Genomic DNA, 21,107 nt, shown 5'->3' on the forward strand with positions numbered 1-21,107 from the left:
ACATGCAGTGCCATGGCAGGGTGGGTCTGCTATTGACATTGTGCACAGCCGCGCTGCTGAATCATTACAACAACTCAGCACAATGCAGAGGCCGCTTAACAACTGTGTTAACACTTCAGGACCTTTCCACTGCGCTCCTCGTGAGATCTCTCTGCACTCTGTACAAATGTGCACAGAGAAATCCCACAGAGGAGCTTTGGCTGGTCCGCGATGAAGCAGAGACTGTGTTGAACCCGGTCAATACTATTCCACCAAGCTGTGAGGCGTGAACAAGGTGGATTAATATTGCAACCCAGAGGCCAAGTGTGACTGCTGTGTCTGAAAGGAATGTCTGGATTATCAAACCTGGATTCATCTTGTTGGCTCACTGCCCTGACTTTTACAAAATGTATTATCACTACTGTATTATTCAGCCTGGCATTTCTGTAATGTAATGTTGATCTCCAGTGGATTGCGGGTTTAGAGATATGATGTCTATATCAAAGTGTAGACGTGTATAACAAAATAGCTGCCAGGAGGATATTCATTATATCTGAAAGCTTATTGAAAATATTTTAACAGCTTTTTAATATCACAGACACTCTCTGATTTAACTGGAGATGAGTAAAGTCAGATCAGACACGGGAGGAGCAAGTCCTGTGCATACCCCTTTAAACAGAACTAAGTTTAAAACACACGCCCACACAAACAATGCTGTGAATTGCTACTGTTAGTGCTGATCACTATAGCAACAGCGACGGAGAGAGAAGGTGCGCGAGAAGAGTATAGATTGTGTATGCGATTATAGAGAGATACAGATGGATATTGGTATGAGCGAGAGATGATAGACTCTCTCTCTCTCTCTCTCTCTCTCTCTCTCTCTCTCTCTCTCTCTCTCTCTCTCTCTCTCTCTTATATAGATATCATAGCTTTTCTAGAGTAGAGAGATTAGATATAAGAACGACGTTATCGATAATGAATAGAGAGAGAGAGGGTATCATAGCGAGAGATGAATATAGTATATAGATAGATGGCGAGCGATTAAGATGAGAGATAGAGGGACATCTCTCCCTTCTCTCTCTTTTCTCTCTCTCTCTCCCAGCTCTCGTCTGTATACGAGATAGATATAGCGTAGCTAGATACGAGAGAGAGAAGGGAGCGAGCGAAGAGATAGAGGCTATAGATATGTATAGCTCGATCTATATTAGAGATAGAGAGAGATATTAGATATATCTATAGATAGATATGCGATGATGAGAGAAGAAAGCGATCGCGATTCTAGGAGAGATAGTGGAGTAGCGATGACCTATAGAGTGCTCCGCTTTCTCTCTCTCTCTCTCTCCCTCGCTCTCTCGCTCGCTCTCTCTCTCACTCGCTCTCTCTCTCTAGAGATCCTGAGAAGATATTGCGAACGAGATATAGAGCAGAGAAGAGGTAGCCTATACCCTCGCTCGTACTCTCTCTCTCTATCTCTCCCTCGCTCCTCTCTATAGCTGATCTGGAGAGCTGAGAGAGCGATAGATAGATAGGGAGCGATCTAGATAGTCTCGCTCTCTCTCTCTTCTCTCGCTCTCTCTCTCACTCATCCTCTCTCTCTATATATAGGTGAGCGAGTCTGAATAAGAGATATAGAGGATATTAGATGAGCTAGCTGGACTCTCAGAGATATATAAGTCTCATGTGTCTATCGATAGATAGAGAGAACCTCTATCTCTCCCCTCTCTCTCTCTCTCTCTCTCTCTCTCTATTTTTTATTCCGATCGTATAATAGATATAGCACGAGTGATATCGTGGCTTAGACTCTATAGATAGAGACGCGGACTCTTATTATATGAATATAGAGAGTTTAGAGTAGCGAAGATCTCTCCTATCGAGATAGACGAGAGATAGACTGTCGATCTACTGCTACTTATATGAGAGATAAAGATAGGTATCGAATAGATATGATCAGATGTAGAGCGTTAGCGGATCGATTATTAGAGAAGATATATAATATCAGAGACTCTATCTCTCTCTCTCCTCGCTCTCTCTCTCACGATAATTAGCTATAGTATGATACATATCGTACCAGTGAGAAGTGAGCCTAGAGATAAGGAGATAGAGATAGAGAACTATAGATCATATTTGGCTATATTCGAGAGAGAGGATAGAGAGACTAGATGAAGATCTCGATAGAGAGAGAGACTAACCTGGCATCGATGAGAGAGTTATTGATAGCCGATGGTGATCTAGCTTATCACGATAGAGCGAGCAGATAGATATGGCTAGAGAGAGAGAGCGGGAGCAGAGGAGAGAGAGTCCCTCTATCTCTCTCTCTCTTTCTCTCTCTCTATCTCTCTGTAGAGGCAGCGTGAGATCGAGAATATAGCAGAGATAGAGGATGCTATCGAGTAGAGAGCAGAGCATAGCTAGAGATGTAGCGATCGAGACTCTCTCTCTCTCACTTCTCGCTCGATGAAGCGAGATCCTAGAGATAGAGACGCATGAGCCACGATCTTGTCTATTAGATAACCTCGATCTATATCTAGATCGATGATAGAAGAAGAGCAAGATAGAGACTCTTCTCTCGCTGGATCTGCTAGGTTAGCTAGCTATCTCTCTCTCTCTCTCTCTCTCCACAGGCTCTCTCTCTCTGCTCCGTAGAGAGAAATAGAGATTGGAATCGCTCTGAAAGATATGGATAGTATGGAGATCTCTCATCTCTCCCTCGCTCGCTCTCTCTCTCTCTCCCTCCCTCTCACTCTCTCTCTCTCTCTCTCTCTCTCCGTCTCACTCTCTTCTCGTCTCACTCTCTCTCTTCCCTCACTCTCTCTCTCCCTCCCTCGCTCTCTCTCTTTCTCTTATAGAGTAGAGCGATCTAGTGAGAGATTCTCTCTCTCTCTCCCTCGCTCTTCTATTAGGGAGCGAGCGATAGAGATGAGATAGTACATAGGAGAGGGAGAGCTATCTAGGCAGATGAGAGAGTAGAGAGAGTTAGAGGCGAGATAAGAGAGATGATAGGGAGCGAGAGAGATATAAGATAGAGAGATACGATGATTGGATGCTAGAGGAGATATACAGCCTAGATGAGCTAGGGAGTCGATCTAGAAATGGAGATTCTCTCTCTCTCCGTCTCTTCTCATTGGAGAGCTAGGAAGAAGATGAGAGATAGAGAGAGCGTAGACTCTATCTTCTCTCTCTCGCTCGCTCTCTCTCTCTACTGAGAGAGATAGACGAGAGAGAACTCTCCCGTTCTCTCTCTCTCTCTCTCTCTCTCCTCTCTCTCTCTCTCTCTCTCCTCGCTCTCTCTCTCTCCCTCGCTCTCTCCTCTCTCTATCTCTCTCTCTCTCTCTGTCTCTCTCTCTCTCTGCGAGGAGAGAGGACTCATCTCTCTCCCCGCTCTCTCTCTCTCTCGATCTCTCTCGATCTCTCTCGATCTCTCTCTATCTCTCTCTCTCTCTCTCTCTCTCTCTCTCTCTCTCTCTCTCTCTCTCTCTCTCTCTCGCTCTCTCTCTCTCTCTCTCTCTCTCTCTCTCTCTCTCTCTCTCAGGTAGCGAGAGAGAGAAGAGAGAGAGGCGAGAGTGAGCGATGTAGAAGAGGAAGAGGGGGGAAAGGAAAATCACCCTGCTTCCACCAAACAACACCCCCGAATAAACCTCGAGGCGGCTGGCATGTGTGACAGGGCTATATATAATCAGGGAGCCCAAACAGAGCTGCTATACTGTATACAGCTATATTTATATAAATACATTCTGGAGTTAGAAGGGTTTATTCAATTGATGTAAACAGCTGTGCATTTAAATATCACCCGTTTACATCATTACTATGGGACCTTTCTTGGTATATCCCTACCCCCCCCCCCCCTCTGTGACCTCTGGTAACATACGCTCCCGTAACTCTAGGATGGGGGGGGAGAGAGATGAGTTCTCTCTCTCTCTCTCTCTCTCAGCTACTAGGAACCGGACAAGCTCTTTCTCTCTCCCCTCATCTCTATCATGCATGCACTCTGCGATCATCCCTGGTTTCACATTCATCCCAGAGAAGCCCCTGGCTGCTAATTTAACAGACAATCAATTTCAATGATTGCCTGTGAAGCAGCGAGGGTGACATGCCCTGAGCGGGGACCCTGGCTGCCTGTGTGAGTGTGATCATTACAGCCTCTCTCAAGGGGACAGTGTGTTCAGTGACAGCAAGCTGCACAGCAGGAAGCCCAAGGACACAGGCAAGGAGAACTAGATCAGGGCTAGGGTATATTCATTGTTAAAGTCTACTGTAGGTCTGGCACCGACCTCACCGAAGCAGTCTGACAGAGTCTGAATGCAATGATTTGTAGAGGCACTCAATGCAGCAGTTGCATTGCCCTGATATAAAGATCCTGTTTAAACCAAGCTGTGCCTTGGACTCCCTGGCGATAGCTTAGGTAAGATAGATGTAGTGCATTGTTGTGTGCTGCGCTGTCAGTACGGATTCTGTTCCCTGTCAGTGATGTTAGATGAGGTTCAAAGCTCTAACATCACGATGCAGACGAGCCCAGCTCTTGCACAGTGGTTAAGACACTCGCTCACAGTGTGTGGGGTCGCCAGTTCACACCCAGCCTCCACCCGGTTAAACAGACTTGTTCTGTTACAAGCAGGATCCTGCATGCAGTTTGGGACACTCAGGTGATAATGTCAAATAAACAGCATGTAATCTTCACATCTTTTATCATTAGTACCTTGATTAACACAACAAATACAGATTTCTTGCAACCATGCTGTGTGATAATGGCCCTAGTGTTACAAGCTGAAAGTGAATGCTGTAAACACCCAACCCCCTGACACTAGCACCTTCTCTTCACAACGAGGTGAGCAGGCTTCCTCTAGACTGTGTGGAATGCTTCTCAACACTGTGATACAAAACCTCGGGGGCCTCTGTGTCTCATGTAAAGCAACTGTGTGAACCAGCTGGAGGGGGAGGCGGGGAGATCACAGCTCTGCAAACACAAACTCGTGAACAGCACAATGAATGCAAGACAGGTAGCCAGACTCTACAGTGTCCCCCGGCTCTGAGCTCTAGACCACACTCACTCTGCTCAGCTATCTTCAGTGCTGTAGCTGTTAGCTGCTCTGTGTCCCCTGTCCTCTCAGTTTGTTGGGGTGAAGGTTCATGCTGGGGGCCGGCTGCAGTACTCTGCTCTTTTTGTGTGGGGTTTGTTGAGTTCCGTAGCTGGGATGCTGGGAGCGTGCCTGTCTGGTTTCCATGGAGATTTCATTTGTAAATACCAAACATTCAGCAAAGGGGAGCCTGGGCCTCGGGAGAGGGTCTCTATTGTCGCTCCCAAACGCCCGTTTTTGTTTGTTGTCAGTTGTGTATTGCGGGGACACTGGGGGGGGGGGGGCTGCTGGGGGGGGGTTTTGGGGGGGGGGGGGGTTTAGAACACAAAGTGCTGGGGCTGTACTGAGTCTTTAAAAATATGAGTGTATTAAAGACTGGAGTAAAGGATTTCATTACTCAAAGAAAAATCATGTTCCCTTTTCATGAGTGCATAGATTAGTGCTGCATGCTGGAATCACAATCCAGGTAGCAGTCCTGAAACACAAGACAACTCACATAGCTTTGTGTATCTCACTACACAGCTTTGTGCATCTCACTACACAGCTTTGTACTTCTCTGCTAATCTGTTGACAACTTGTTGAATGTGAAATGTGATCCCCCCCCCCCCCCCTCGAGACACATGTGCTTCAGGCTCATGTGGGATGCATTATTATTGATACCGTTAGGAAGGATGAAAGCAGGAGCGCATTAACCACTAATCCAAGAGAGGGGGCAGACACATGTTTGTGGAATGCCAGCTAAGCACACTGCAGACTCAAACACCACCAGGGAAGAGAGAGGAGAAGAAATGAAGGGAGAGGAGTGGGAGAGAGGCATGGGGAGAGAGAGAGAGAAAGAGCGAGAGAGAGAGAGAGATGAAGGAGGTAGTGATTAGATCTGAGTGACTGGGAGGGGGTGGGAGGCAGTGTGGTCTAGTGGTTAGAGCAGAGGGACTGGGAGGTTGAGGAGGCTCTCACAGGGGGGTTATTACCCTAGATAATGGGGTTAGGTTCCCCATCTTGATTGGTTTAGGGGTTCAGCTGCGGTGCTGTTAGGGGGAGGGTTAGGGTTAGAGGTTGAGCTGCGGTGTTGTTAGGGTTAGGGGTTGAGCTGCGGTGTTGTTAGGGGGAGGGTTAGGGTCAGGGGTTGAGCCGCGGTGTTGTTAGGGGGAGGGTTAGGGGTTCAGCTGCAGTGCTGTTAGGGGGAGGGTTAGGGTCAGGGGTTGAGCTGCAGTGTTGTTAGGGGGATGGTTAGGGTTTGAGCTGCGGTGTTGTTAGGGGGAGTGTTAGGTGGAGGGTTAGGGGTTGAGCTGTAGGGTTGTTAGGGGGAGGGTTAGGGGTTCAGCTGCGGCGCTGTTAGGGGGAGGGTGAGGGTTAGGGTTGACTGTGCTCATATTTCACTGTTTAACCATGGGGGAGAAGCTGCTGCAATGGAATTTAAACAGAATCCAGATATTTGAGACAATTGAAGAGTGTTAATTATTCTCTTTGATCAAGCAGCGCTTTGAAAGTGAGGATGAAAACATTCCTTAACTGTATTGTGAGCCCCCCCCCCCCCCCCCCAAGAAATAATGAATTAAATGAAGAAATGTCATGATAGATGCCTGAACATGATTCGGTTTCTGTGGAGATTTTTGACAAATGAACACAGAGCGCCACGCTCCTTATTAAAGTTCACCATACTAAATCTGCACTGGGTTTTTGCAGTTCTCCATGCTTTTCCCATTTACCACAGTTTGCCATGTTTTATATATGTAAAAGGCTATGCTATGCGTTATCATGCATTTGCTATGCTGTGCTACACTTTGCTCTGCCTTGACGATGGTTCTTTTCTCAGGTCTGTCCCTGCCCTGCCTGCTCTCTCCTCACCCTGCTCTGAACCCGCGCCTCTCCTCCAGTGCTGGTTGTGTCTGTTGAAAGGATTCCTCTGTTGAATGCACGCCCAGCACAGGAAGGGGATCAAACCCAGTCTTGTATCCATAACCTCCTAATTTTTTAAGTGCCTGTCCCACCCTTCATCCATCCCACTCTCGCAGTTCCTTCCTGTCCCTTCTCTCTTTCCCCCTCTCTCTCTCTCTATCTGTGTGTGGGTGTGTGTATAGTCTGCATCTATCTGTGTGTGTACGTGTGTGCACACACATCACACACACGCACGCTTGGACATACCCACAGGTATCCATTTGTGTGTGTGTGTGTGTGTGTGTGTGTGTGTGTGTGTGTGTGTGTATGTGTATGTGATTGGAAACAAGAATTCCTCTGTGTGACTCGCAGATTCCAAGTTCAGAGTGAAGCACAGAGCCTCAGTAAGCTGGCAGATTTAATTAGCACTGAGGCTGTCTAATTGAATTGCAGAGCACAGTAAATTAGGCTAATTACAAGGCTGAGCCGGGCAGGAGACACAAACACACAGAACTGGAGGCGTTGGGAATGACAGGGGGCAGGCTACTGGGAGCTGTGGGGGAGTGTTAAGTGCATACAGTGTAGATCACTCTGACACTGGGGGGGCTCTGGTGTGTACAGTGTAGATCACTCTGACACTGGGGGGGCTCTGGTGTGTACAGTGTAGATCACTCTGACACTAGGGGGCTCTGGTGTGTACAGTGTAGATCACTCTGACACTAGGGGGCTCTGGTGTGTACAGTGTAGATCACTCTGACACTGGGGGGGCTCTGGTGTGTACAGTGTAGATCACTCTGACACTAGGGGGCTCTGGTGTGTACAGTGTAGATCACTCTGACACTAGGGGGCTCTGGTGTGTACAGTGTAGATCACTCTGACACTGGGGGAGCTCTGGTGTGTACAGTGTAGATCACTCTGACACTGGGGGGGCTCTGGTGTGTACAGTGTAGATCACTCTGACACTGGGGGGGCTCTGGTGTGTACAGTGTAGATCACTCTGACGCTGGGGGGGGCTCTGGTGTGTACAGTGTAGATCACTCTGACACTGGGGGGGCTCTGGTGTGTACAGTGTAGATCACTCTGACACTGGGGGGGGGCTCTGGTGTCTACAGTGTAGATCACTCTGAAGGGGTGCATTATAGTGCTGGGGTTGATACAATGTTTCCATCAAATAAGTGAGAAGTGGCCTGGAGCATAATACTGTCCCAGGATTTCAATATTTCTCAATCGGTCAGAGAGCAGGATTGCTCTGCAGTGTGCACAGTCCCCTGTGCTCTTGTGCTCCCCCCTCCCCACCCACACACATTTTCCAGTGCTCCCTTCCCTTCCCCCTCTCTGTGTGACAGCCTGTCCCCTCTCCATCAGAGCTGCATTGTCTCTGTGGCCACAGTTCAGAACAATGAACAATGATGAACAGTAATATACAGTAATGAACAGTGTCGCTTTTCATTAGCGAGCGCTGCAGTTCAAAAGTCAAGAGAACGACACATCCTCCCCTCCCTGTGCTCACTCACCACCTCCCCAACAATGAGGCTCCCAGCACAGCCCCAGCCTGCAGGACACTACACTGGCACATTATCAAACGCTGGTATTATTAGTAAGAATAGCAGTATTGACAACAGCATTCATATTAAAATTACTGTTCATTAATGAATGAGTTAGTCAGAGAGTCCGCTAGGTTTGTATAGACAAGCACTCTCTAAGTTAATTGCTGGTGCAGCAAGCCTGTGAAGTTAGCAGGATAGATGTGGGGGTGAGAGGGGGGGATCCTCTCCCTCTCTCGACTCATCAAGAGTGAAAGAGAGAGAGAGCCCGCAAACTCATTCCAGGAGATCCACCCAGCTGGTTGCTATGGTGATTCAGCCGGTTGTCAAGGAGACAGTATCATCATTCCAGAACTAGCTCAGAGTTGTATTATAAAAAAAAAAAGATCAACAGATATTACTGGGATACCAATGCAATAATCCTTTTATTAACTGGGTTCTATTAGAAATACAAAGAATGGCAATCCTCCAAAATAATCTCTCTTATACTCTCTGGACAGCCTCCCTCTGCTCTGTGCTGGTATAGAGAGATAGGGAGGTTCTTATATTCTCTGACTAGCCTCCCTCTGCTCTGTGCTGTTATAGAACTATGGGGGGAGGGGGGGGGGGGGGGGGTGCTTTAGAAAGTGCTTTGAAATAACGAAAGCCAGCAGGGAGGCTCTACCAAACTACAGCCATGTAACCAACACCTCGTTTTGTTTCTTATGTGCGAGACACACACAAGACAGATGCTGATGGCAAGTAACATAATTACAAGATTGTGCACACACACACAGGGGGCTTTGATTGTCTGTATTGCTGCACTCTCAATGAGAACAATAGAGTTTTCTTGCTGCTGATCTAAACTGTTCATTGTGGAGCCATCGCTGCCTGGCACACTGACACACACTCCAGCTGTGCGCCTCTGTATGTGCGTGAGGGGTACAGGAGCTGTGCACACTGCAGGCCTCTATGTGTGCATGAGGGGTACAGGGGTACAGGAGCTGTGCACGCTGCAGGGCTCTGTGTGAGCGTGAGGGGTACAGAAGTACAGGAGCTGTGCACACTGCAGGCCTCTGTGTGTGGTGAGAGGTACAGGGGTACAGGAGCTGTGCACACTGCAGGGCTCTGTGTGTGCGTGAGGGGTACAGGGGTACAAGAACTTTTGCATGCTGCAGGGCACTGTGTGTGCGTGAGGGGTACAGGAGCTGTGCACGCTGCGGGGCTCTGTGTGTGCGTGAGGGGTACAGGAGCTGTGCACGCTGCGGGGCTCTGTGTGTGCGTGAGGGTTACAGGGGTACAGGAGCTGTGCATGCTGCGGGGCTCTGTGTGTGCGTGAGGGGTACAGGAGCTGTGCACGCTGGGGGGGCTCTGTGTGAGCGTGAGGGGTACAGAAGTACAGGAGCTGTGCACACTGCAGGCCTCTGTGTGTGGTGAGGGGTACAGGGGTACAGGAGCTGTGCACACTGCAGGGCTCTGTGTGTGCGTGAGGGGTACAGGGGTACAAGAACTTTTGCACGCTGCAGGGCTCTGTGTGTGCGTGAGGGGTACAGGGGTACAGGAGCTGTGCACGCTGCAGGGCTCTGTGTGTGAGGCGTACAGGGGTACAGGAGCTGTGCACGCTGCGGGGCTCTGTGTGTGCGTGAGGGGTACAGGGGTACAGGAGCTGTGCATGCTGCGGGGCTCTGTGTGTGCGTGAGGGTTACAGGGGTACAGGAGCTGTGCACGCTGCGGGGCTCTGTGTGTGCGTGAGGGGTACAGGAGCTGTGCACGCTGCGGGGCTCTGTGTGTGCGTGAGGGGTACAGGGGTACAGGAGCTGTGCATGCTGCGGGGCTCTGTGTGTGCGTGAGGGGTACAGGAGCTGTGCACGCTGCGGGGCTCTGTGTGAGCGTGAGGGGTACAGAAGTACAGGAGCTGTGCACACTGCAGGCCTCTGTGTGTGGTGAGGGGTACAGGGGTACAGGAGCTGTGCACACTGCAGGGCTCTGTGTGTGCGTGAGGGGTACAGGGGTACAAGAACTTTTGCACGCTGCAGGGCTCTGTGTGTGCGTGAGGGGTACAGGAGCTGTGCACGCTGCGGGGCTCTGTGTGTGCGTGAGGGGTACAGGAGCTGTGCACGCTGCGGGGCTCTGTGTGTGCGTGAGGGTTACAGGGGTACAGGAGCTGTGCATGCTGCGGGGCTCTGTGTGTGCGTGAGGGGTACAGGAGCTGTGCACGCTGCGGGGCTCTGTGTGTGCGTGAGGGGTACAGGAGCTGTGCACTACCAGACATGCAAACAGATTGCATTTTTTATTTTATGCAACGATTTTTCTCCAATCGAAAGGCCTGAGAGTGCAGCTGCAGTGTCACTCCCTGTAGTGTACCAGAGAGAGAGAGAGAGACCAGTAAAAGCACTACCCAGGTTTGGCTCAGTATTCCGTGCTTTCAAACATTTTAAAAATCCAGACCTCCTGCCCTTCTGTTAGCATCACTTACATTTTCACTGCTCTCCTCATCCTCGTGTAGTTTCCTTTCAAAAGCAACCCACCTCTGAGCTCTCTGAACCCCAATGAACAGAGGGTTGGAGTGTGGCACTATAGGGCAGTCCCCCCTCCCTTCTTTGCCAGGTAGGTCTACAGTTAGGGTGGGCAAACCAGCCTCTTAGTTCCTTCATTTCCCAACAGATTTCTTTCAAATTAATTCCAGTTTAATATAAGCTTGCCCTGGTCTGCTCAGGGTTATTTTGAGTTTGAGAAGGAGTGGTATTTCCTGAGCAGTCATGATGAATACCAGAACAGACAGGTTCACAGACAGAACAGCAACCTTCCAGTTTAACATTGCAGGACAATGACACAACCCTATTCTTAATTCCCCACTGTGCTGCTGGGCAGAGCCTATTTTAATCTCTCCCTTCCCCGGCTGGTCACACGCTCCGAGATTAAAAAGAGTGCACCGAACAATCGGCCTCATTGAACCAGTCCCAGGGATGCCAGTGATCCGGCCACGTGACTCCACGTGCTGCCATGGGAACGGGATCTGGGACAAGCCAGCAAGATATATACCCAAAGAGACACAAGATTGCATGCAGTGCGTTGTGAAGCCATGCACTGAGGAGTTGTCAGTTACTGTAGCTTCCATCCTGATCTGCGACAGCAGACTGAAATTACTTCTTTCTTTCTCTTTCTGGGCACCCTCCGATACCACCCAACCCAACTGATTTTTTTATACCCAGGTGCTCTGCAGTGGATGTCGACAGTCTACCGCCCCCTGGTGGACTGCCTCAAGCTCACCAGGTGGGAGATGGCAGCGCTTCAACTGCATCTGTTAAGAAACTGAGAAGTGAGCTCCAGGGAGAAGACAAAGAGAGAGCTCCAGGGTGGAGAGGAGAAAAGAGCTCCGGTAGGGGGGGGTGAGAAGAAAGCTCCATGGCGGAGATTAGAAGAGAGCTCCAGGGTAGAGGTGAGAAGAGAACTCCAGGGTGGAGATTAGAAGAGAGCTCCAGGGTGGAGATTAGAAGAGAGCTCCAGGGTGGAGGTGAGAAGAGAGCTCCAGGGTGGAGATTAGAAGAGAGCTCCAGGGTAGAGGTGAGAAGAGAACTCCAGGGTGGAGATTAGAAGAGAGCTCCAGGGTGGAGATTATAAGAGAGCTCCAGGGTAGAGGTGTGAAGAGAGCTCCAGGGTACGAGATCTAGAAGAGAACTCCAGGGTAGAGATTAGAAGAGAGCTCCAGGGTAGAGGTGAGAAGAGAGCTCCAGGGTGGAGATTAGAAGAGAGCTCCAGGGTGGAGATTAGAAGAGAGCTCCAGGGTAGAGGTGAGAAGAGAACTCCAGGGTGGAGATTAGAAGAGAGCTCCAGGGTGGAGATTAGAAGAGAGCTCCAGGGTAGAGGTGAAAAGAGAACTCCAGGGTGGAGATTAGAAGAGAGCTCCAGGGTGGAGATTAGAAGAGAGCTCCAGGGTAGAGGTGAAAAGAGAACTCCAGGGTGGAGATTAGAAGAGAGCTCCAGGGTAGAGGTGAAAAGAGAACTCCAGGGTGGAGATGTGAAGAGCTCCAGGGTAGAGAGGAGAAGAGAGCTCCAGGGTGGAGGTGAGAAGAGAGCTCCAGGGTAGAGGTGAGAAGAGAACTCCAGAGTAGAGGTGTGAAGAGAGCTCCAGGGTAGAGGTGAGAAGAGAGCTCCAGGGTAGAGGTGAGAAGAGAGCTCCAGGGTAGAGGTGAGAAGAGAACTCCAGGGTAGAGGTGAGAAGAGAGCTCCAGGGTAGAGGTGAGAAGAGAACTCCAGGGTGGAGATGTGAAGAGAGCTCCAGGGTAGAGATGAGAAGAGAGCTCCAGGGTAGAGGTGAGAAGAGAACTCCAGGGTGGAGATTAGAAGAGAGCTCCAGGGTAGAGGTGTGAAGAGAACTCCAGGGTGGAGATTAGAAGAGAACTCCAGGGTAGAGGTGAGAAGAGAGCTCCAGGGTAGAGAGGAGAAGAGAGCTCCAGGTCATTTCCAGTTACAGGAGTGGAGGACAGTGCACACAACTAAAAAAAAAAGACAAACAAAAATGTGCTTTAAAAATCATGCTAACCAACCGCAATGGACAGAAACCAGAGCGCCACGTCATCGTTCTGAGATGAACGGGTTTAATGAAAGGGTTGTTTTACTGTACTTTCAAGATTCAGATCATTCACTAAGAAAAAAATAATACAATAATAAAATTCAATCGAACCCCCCAAAATTAAAAAATAAAAGGTGCATCGACCACAACACAGATTCCTAGGCATTGGTATTTGAATACAGGATTAAAGTTATTGAAATACGGCAGATATAAAATACAAACTTCTTAAAACAAAAGTTATAAACCTGCAATCTGTCTCGAACAGAAAACGCGTGATACAAGGATCGATTGTCAGCAAACAAGCAATGCGTGCAACAGCAGACACGAACACGGACATCGTGCGGATCAACTATCAGCCTGCTGTCGGGAGAATTAGTGGGAACGAAAAGGCTTTGTGTCGAGGTTTACAGAAATATGCAATCAAAACCCAAACTTAGACATTAGCATTAAACAAACACACAAATAAACAAACAATAAAACAATAAATGTCTGAAATCCTTGAAGAAACGATCAGATGCTTCGGTCAGGGAAGGCTGCGTGTCCCGGAGACGCCTGATTCGGAGTAGACCAGCTCCAACGCGTCAGCTGGTTCCAGCGCGGCGTGCCTGTGAGCTGCAGGAATGTGCTGAGCTGGTGGCGGGCTTGTTTCCGCTGATCTCGCAACATCATTGGAAGAAAAGAAAGCTGTGTCGTGCAGCACGTTTCTGTAAGCGAGTGTCAGCGGGGGCTGTTGTTGTGGGCTCTGTCCGCAGCTGGAATTTTATACCGTTAAAAGAAAGGACCCTTCATGCGGTGCTAGAGCTGCAGAATCCGCTCCACCTTCCAGTGAAACAAGTGTGGAAACAGCTGCCTGGGCCTGTGTGGATTGCTGTTCTCCAGAGTAAGAAAAGTAGCAGGACTGGTTATACACACACACACAGCTCTGATGTACAGTGCTCAGTGGGCTCCACACACACACACACGTCTCTGATGTACAGTGCTCAGTGGGCTCCACACACACACACACACGGCTCTGATGTACAGTGCTCAGTGGGGTCCACACACACACACGGCTCTGATGTACAGTGCTCAGTGGGCTCCACACACACACAGCTCTGATGTACAGTGCTCAGTGGGCTCCACACACACACGTCTCTGATGTACAGTGCTCAGTGGGCTCCACACACACACGGCTCTGATGTACAGTGCTCAGTGGGCTCCACACACACACGGCTCTGATGTACAGTGCTCAGTGGGCTCCACACACACACACACGGCTCTGATGTACAGTGCTCAGTGGGCTCCACACACACACGGCTCTGATGTACAGTGCTCAGTGGGCTCCACACACACACACACGGCTCTGATGTACAGTGCTCAGTGGGCTCCACACACACACAGCTCTGATGTACAGTGCTCAGTGGGCTCCACACACACACGGCTCTGATGTACAGTGCTCAGTGGGCTCCACACACACACGGCTCTGGTGAGCAGTGCTCCGTGTGCGTTCAGTAACTGCTTTCACTGTGAAAGGGGATTTAACACAGTCCGTCTCTCAGGAACTATTGCATTGTATGCGCTGAATCACACTCTGAATGGTTTAAATTCAGCAGGGATTTCATCGTTACAACCACAATCAGACTGACACACAGCTGCTTTCCAGAGGGCCTTTGTCTCAAACCTCTCCTTGCAATACCAGAACAGTTTCCTGTGCGCACCACGTGGGCACATTTTTCGTTTTTTGGAGGAAATTGCTTGTAAAGAGAGGACCGAAATCCCTCGTACCAGGACAAAATGTACTAACGGTAAAGTCCATCGCTTATCCATTGATCCACCCACCCCCTAACTCTCTTGCAGAGAAATTACAGCATCTCTCTCTCTATCTCTGTAGATCACTTGTATTCTGATTTTTGGTGTTTTTCCCCCCCCCTTCTTTTTACAAAAAAACAGACCACAGGCTCCCCCTTGTGGCTTTGGGAAGGACTTCAGCATTCAAAAACACAGGAAAGACCAGCCCTGCTCTTCTGCTCCTGTTCCAGTGTCAAATAAATATATTTAACCAAAAAAAAAAAAAAAAAAAAACAAACAAACACACACAGAACCACTAGAAGACCAAATAACCAAGCATCCCTTTTATTAAAATTGATCAGTATTAATAAAATTAGCAACAATACAACGGAGTGTTGACTGGAGAGTAAAGACAATGACCTTTCTCCGCCCCCAGCCCCACACCCCAATAATCAAACACTGCTCTGCCTGTCTACCTTCAGGCAGCTCATGACTGTATCACTGGACTGCACTCGATTCCACAGCCGCTGCCTCGGTACCAGAGCTCGTGGTCTAGGTGGGACCAAACTGCCAGCTCATGAAAAATCCAGAAACCGTCTCTGTAGAAAACCCAACACCTTCCCACCAGAGCCGAGCAAACAGAACCCAGGGGACCTGACAGAACCACAGACCCATTCTGTTCTAAGCTGAAGGTTCAGAAAAGGGTGCAAAAAATAGTGTATAAACCCAAGAGGTCGTTTTAAAAAAAGAAAAGAAAACAGTTGATTGCTATAAAACTAAACTCTGAAGCCACCTTGTGTGTCAGTAGCTGAGCCCTGGAGACAGAGAGAAGGAGAGAGGGGTGTGGAGACAGGACAATCAGTTCAGTGTTCATGACTAAAATCAGGGAGGAGGAGGAGGGGGGGGGTGACAGTGAAGTAAGGCTCAGTTCGGCAGCTGGTTGTGTCAGTGCCTGTTTATATCTCTGCTCTGTTGGGTTTGTCGTCGTTCTGAAAGAGAATTGAAACACAAAATCAGCTTTTAAAAAACAAAAAAAGGCAAGAGACCATTCTGTACTGCTGCCCTGACCTACAAAGAGCTTGACAGCGTGAGATGCAAGTCTACGCGATCACCGTTTCCTTTCCACAGTCCCAGATACACATCCACCTTAAACCCTTTCCTGCAGGTGGTTTAAATCTCAATTTCATGTTTAAAAAAAAAAGAACACATTTAACAGTTTGCTTGCTGAGCATGTGAGCCAACACTGGATTGCAGTTTTGGTTGCAAGACACACTTTTTCCTGCTAGATTGGAGAGCATCCTTGTTCACTGAATACTAGCCCACTCTTCCCCCTTTCACCACTCTTCTGTCCTCCCTTGTTTCCCTCCCTTTCATCTCTTACCCCCTTGTGCCCCTTGCTGAGCTGCTGGCTGACACTCTGCAGGAGCTGCTGCAGCTCCTTCACTGTCTGGTTGAGCCCGTCTGCCATCCTGTTCTTGCAGTCCATCTCCTCCTGAGAGAGAGAGAGAGGAGAGAGAGATCTGAGCATCACTCATCCTCAAGCCATCAGACCCCGACATGTTGACCCTGGAGAGAGCTCCAACAGCCCCCCAGAGCCCACTCTAGAAAAATACAATCCCACGTACGGCTGGTTTCACAGCCCCAGATTAGTACTAACCTTGGACTACCTCATTTTACTTTAGGTAAGGTAGTCTGGGATTGATACTAATCATCAGGATGCGTTTTTAAAACAGATCTTTAATAAATGTTTGAGACATCATTCCCAACACACACACAAGGCAGTAGCTCTCAGAATGAGGCTGGACAGACCCCCCAGTCTGACACACTGTATCTGGGATTGCAGCAGCAGAGTGGTGTGAGCGAGAGCGTGCCGGGGTGCGCTGGGCACTTACCCTCTCCGTGGCGAGGGTGCTGTTCTCAATCAGGCTTGCCTGGCCCGTCTCTTTGAAGATCTCTGCCTGGATCAGGTCCAGACCCTGCTGTGCCTGTGAGAAGGGAGCCCAGTGTTCATATGTATGCGCATTTATTAATACGAACCCGATCTAACACAGGGATGCAAACATGACTCCCTTTGCATAGAAGTTTGATCCCCTCCTGGTTTTACTGTGCGTTTCAGAAGACTCTCCTGAGCTTGTTCCCACTGTAGATTAACCCCTGAGATGAATGAAACTACCGGGAGTCTTACTTCCACCCCTGTAACAGATTCTATACAAGGGGTGTTAGTTTCCAATTCAATTTAAACTAACACAGGTTTAGATATTTACATTAACAATGTTTGTTACATCATAAAAAGCCCCATCACTAATTTATTTATGGTGACTGTTTACAGCCTTTAAATTATATATGGCACAGACACACAATGAATGAAAAATAGTTGGCTTACACCGTACACTTACTGTTATGCAAACACTTAACAGTAACAGTGGGGGTAGAGTCCAGGTTTGAAGGGGTGGGGTTGGGTCCAGGTTTGAAGGGGTGGAGTAGGGGTTGGTGGGGATGGGGTAGGGGTCGGGTCCAGGTAAATGGTGTTTTGCCAGTGAACTGTTTACGGAGAGCCTTTAAATCTAACATATATGCAACATGAACTTTAATGCCCATAGAAAAATATTTGGCTTGTAGCACGTACACTATGTACTGTTATGCCAAAAACTCTAAGCAGTAACAGTGGGAGGTAGAGTCCCCAAGTTTTGAAGGGGTGGGGTTGGGTGCCCCGGTTTGAAATGGGGTAAGAGATTCCAGGGGTTTTGGTAGGGATGGGTCCCCTTGGTACAGGTTCCAGGTTTTGAAGGGGTGGAGTAGTGGTTGGTTGGGGGAATAAAAACAAAACAGTGTCCGGACTTTTTACCATTTATTTGAAGGGGTGGGGTAGGGGTTGTGGGTCAAAGGGGTTAGGTTGCCCGGTGTTGACGTGTCAGGTAATAGTTGAGGTGTTAGGTGGTATGGGGTAGGGTCACGGTTTGACAGGGGTGTGGGTTTAGGTTTGTAAGGGCCAACAGGGTCCACCCAGGTTGAATTTGTAAAATTGGGTTGTTGGCCCTTAGGGTTATGCCAAAACACTTAGGGTGGGTGTTAGTGGTGTATCTGGTAGAGGAATTCCCGGTTTTTTTGAAGGGGTTGGGGTATTAGGTTGGTTGGTGGGGGTTAGAAGGTGTCGGTCCCGGTTTGTGCCAGGGTGGAGTAGGGTTTGGTGGGGATTGTATACAGGGGTTAGGGTCAGGATATTTAAGGAGTATAGTTTTAGGGGTTAAAGTGTTAGGGGATTAGGTAAGGTAGTGTCCAGAGTTGAAGTGGGTTGAATCAGGGGTTGTTTGTGGAACGGGGTAGGGGTTTCTGGTCAGGGTGAAGTGTTAGAGTAGGGGGTCTAAAGAAACGGGGAACCCCAGGGGATTGTGGTAGTAGTGGGAGTGTTGAAGTGGAAATGGGGTTAAGGTGGTTCCACGGCCACTATTTTTGCCGCCAGAAGGGGTGATGGAGTCTCTTTCAGGGTCTAGGGATTTTCATACTGGGTCGATGTTTGGGGGAACACTGGGGGGTGTTTTGAAGAGCAACAGGGAATAAACAGCAGGAATCACATGAGCAGGAAGTGTAGCCAAGTTGTGAGTTAGCGACAGGGTGAATGAAAGGGATGGGTAACTGGGAACTCCTGATTAGGGGCATTTCCACGTTAGGGTCCCCCCCAGGTTTAGGCTAGGCAGGAATTACATGGACGCGCGAGTGTACAGGTAACAAAGCTCAGTAGTTGGATTTTGGCATATATAAAAAACCAAGATGGGCTATGGAGTAGGTCCCCCCCAGAATCCGTTTGAAGCCGTGCACACCAGAACTGTGAAGATTAAGGTGCCCAACGTCTCTGGTCGAAAATCAGACTGAACCCAGGGATTTTCGTGGCATTGCTCCCTCTTCAACTCCTGCCTTTCCAGTCTTTGGATTAGCAGCTTTCTTTCAGCTAAGGTGTTTTCAAAACTGAAAAACAAAGAACAGGCGAGGTTTTCGTTTGAAGGGGTGGGGTAAGGTGAAGGTGCTCACCTTGTGCAGATCACCTGCCACTTTGTGCCGCTCCCTCTCCTCTGCTTCCAGCTTGGATAGAGTCTCTTTCAGCTGGGTTTTCAACTGAAACAAGAACAGGCGAGGGGTCACATATACAGCAACCACTGGGAGGAACATGAAAGAGCACAGGGAATAAACACAGGAATCACAGAGCAGGAAGATCACAGCGTAGCCGGGTGAGTAGCCAGGGTGAATGAAGGGATGGAAACCAGACTCCTATTGCATAGCATTTACACCCCTTCCAGATTTTACTAGCAGCTTTACTCGCCAGTGTACAGGTAACAAGCTCAGTTGTGTCTTGTTAGTCTCATAGTAAAACCAGGAATGGATCAACCTGCTATGCAATAGGAATCACTGAGAATACTTTACTAGACCCACAACCAAAAACTGGGGGATTAAAGCCAGCGTCCCCATATTAACACCCAGTTTGGACTGTGAAGCAGCACATGCCTCAGCTGTTGCACTCAGCCTCTGCTGCTGCAGCACAAGATCCTCAAAGGCTGGAGTAAATGAAGCACGGAGCAGCAGGGAGGTGTTCTGCACCACCCGAGGGCAATCACGTGATAAACTTAGCCTGGGGCTTCATTACAATTCAACACGGATTTAGGACTGAAGACTGAAAGGGAAGGCAAGTGACCTTTTTTATTCTTCTAATTAAAAGCGTTTGTGCAACAGCTTCCGACTGCTGCAAACCCTGGGCTTTTCTTTCAGGATCACTGTGGATCTGAAGGGCTGTGAAACCCTTGGAATGGGACAGTGTTCAGCTTGACCACAGAGAGGCTAGTTCAATAAAGCAGTAGGATTTGTATAGTTTGAACAGCAAGGGATAGGAATGCAGTGCAAATTACAGCTTCAAATGCCACTGCAGTTTTTTTTTTCTTTTATTTATGGCATTTGCAAATCACTCAGAGTGGTTCTTATTGCATTAACTATTGTTTTAAATATATTTTATGAATACAACATGTGATTGATTCAACTATAGTAATAATAATAAGACATGGGCTTGATTAATAGTGCATGGCTCTGCTGAGGTATACAATAGAAGGAATAACATACACATGTACATAAGGCTGCAATTTCTTTGAGAGTTTTTGGTGACTCATTTAAAAAATAAATAAAAAAATCAAGCTACCTCAAATAAACAATTTGAAACCTGACCGTTTCGAATCACTTTGACTGCTGTGCCGTTTTCACATGTTGGAGATGTGTTGTGTTTAACTACAGCCTTACAGGGGTCACACCTGCAGACAGGGCCGTACGCACCCGCAGACAGGGCCGTACGCACCCGCAGACAGGGCCGTACGCACCTGTAAGCAGACGGGAACGTTTACTACCAATTAGAACACAGCATTACACAAAGCTACAGTAACAGAGCAGGGAAGTGTGAGCTGCGAGCTGCACAGCTGCTCTACTGAGGGCAGGGGGGTGGAATCAGCTCAGAGTGCAAAATTTAAACCTGCTGTCTTACAAATACACCATGTGACTAATGAATCTAATGTCCAATATACCTAGTCGCTAATGCACTAGGCTACAACAGTCTAATGCTAAGGTTTCTCTGTATGGGATGCCAGCTTTAATGGAGGTGGACCTGGGGGGTTAGGAAGAAAGAGTGATTGAGATACTGACTCCAACGTGGGTGTCGCGACTGGAAAGCAGTGCTGATGGAGCTATGAAATCAGTATCACTTTGCAGGCAGAAAGCCTTAATAAAGAAAAAGGTAAAGTAAATTCAGCATGGCTGTTAGTTTTGGCGTGAGTACTTTGCAGGGCTGGCCATATCAGGTACCCAAAGATTGTGCTAAAATCAGGACCTCAATATATGCCGTATTATCTTTCCTTTACCTACACACAGTCTACTCAACATACTATAGACTGGACGTGAGCACAACGCGCACGGCAGAGCAATGCAGACCAAAACTCAATATTTAAGACGGGGCTGGAACTCCCCTAAATGGTACGGTCTGGCCAGCCCTGCTGTGATTCAGTGCGCTGCGTTAGTGAGAGTGTAGTGTGGCTCCTCTACCTAGCGCTGGGTCCCCAGGGTGTCTACAGCACAGCAGTCTTACCAAGTTCAACTCTTCATTCTGTCTGACTGCTTCAGAATAAGAACCATCAAGTTTGCTCTGCAATTCAGTCAACAGATCTTTCAGCTGAAATAAAGTTTAAAACCGGGGTTTAGACGCCAGCACAGGGAGGCGCCCGCCTCTGTGTTGCAGTAAGAGAATAGTTTGAATGGAATAACTGAAAAAATAAAAAAACACAGTTTTAA

General features: G+C 48.5%; 1 protein-coding gene across 9 annotated transcripts in view; it reads right to left on the reverse strand.

Moving 5' to 3' along the window:
- Positions 1 to 15,121: 15,121 nt before the first annotated feature.
- Positions 15,122 to 21,107, reverse strand: part of LOC121324144 (kinectin-like) — a 36,606-nt gene continuing 30,620 nt past the window's right edge. For 5 of the 9 annotated variants that reach the window (XM_041265667.1, XM_041265666.1, XM_041265664.1 and 2 more), the window contains 5 exons: positions 20,905 to 20,988; positions 18,819 to 18,902; positions 16,685 to 16,777; positions 16,174 to 16,284; positions 15,122 to 15,781 (listed from right to left, as the gene is read on the reverse strand). In XM_041265667.1, the coding sequence (XP_041121601.1) occupies positions 15,749 to 15,781; positions 16,174 to 16,284; positions 16,685 to 16,777; positions 18,819 to 18,902; positions 20,905 to 20,988 (405 nt within the window). In that variant the 3' untranslated portion in view covers positions 15,122 to 15,748. Of the gene's footprint in view, positions 15,782 to 16,173; positions 16,285 to 16,684; positions 16,778 to 18,818; positions 18,903 to 20,861; positions 21,080 to 21,107 lie in introns of those variants that run through there. The other 4 variants (XM_041265671.1, XM_041265668.1, XM_041265672.1 and 1 more) reach the window with 3 other exon arrangements.

Source organism: Polyodon spathula, chromosome 12, assembly GCF_017654505.1.
Source record: "Polyodon spathula isolate WHYD16114869_AA chromosome 12, ASM1765450v1, whole genome shotgun sequence".
Classification (NCBI taxonomy): Eukaryota; Metazoa; Chordata; class Actinopteri; order Acipenseriformes; family Polyodontidae; genus Polyodon; species Polyodon spathula.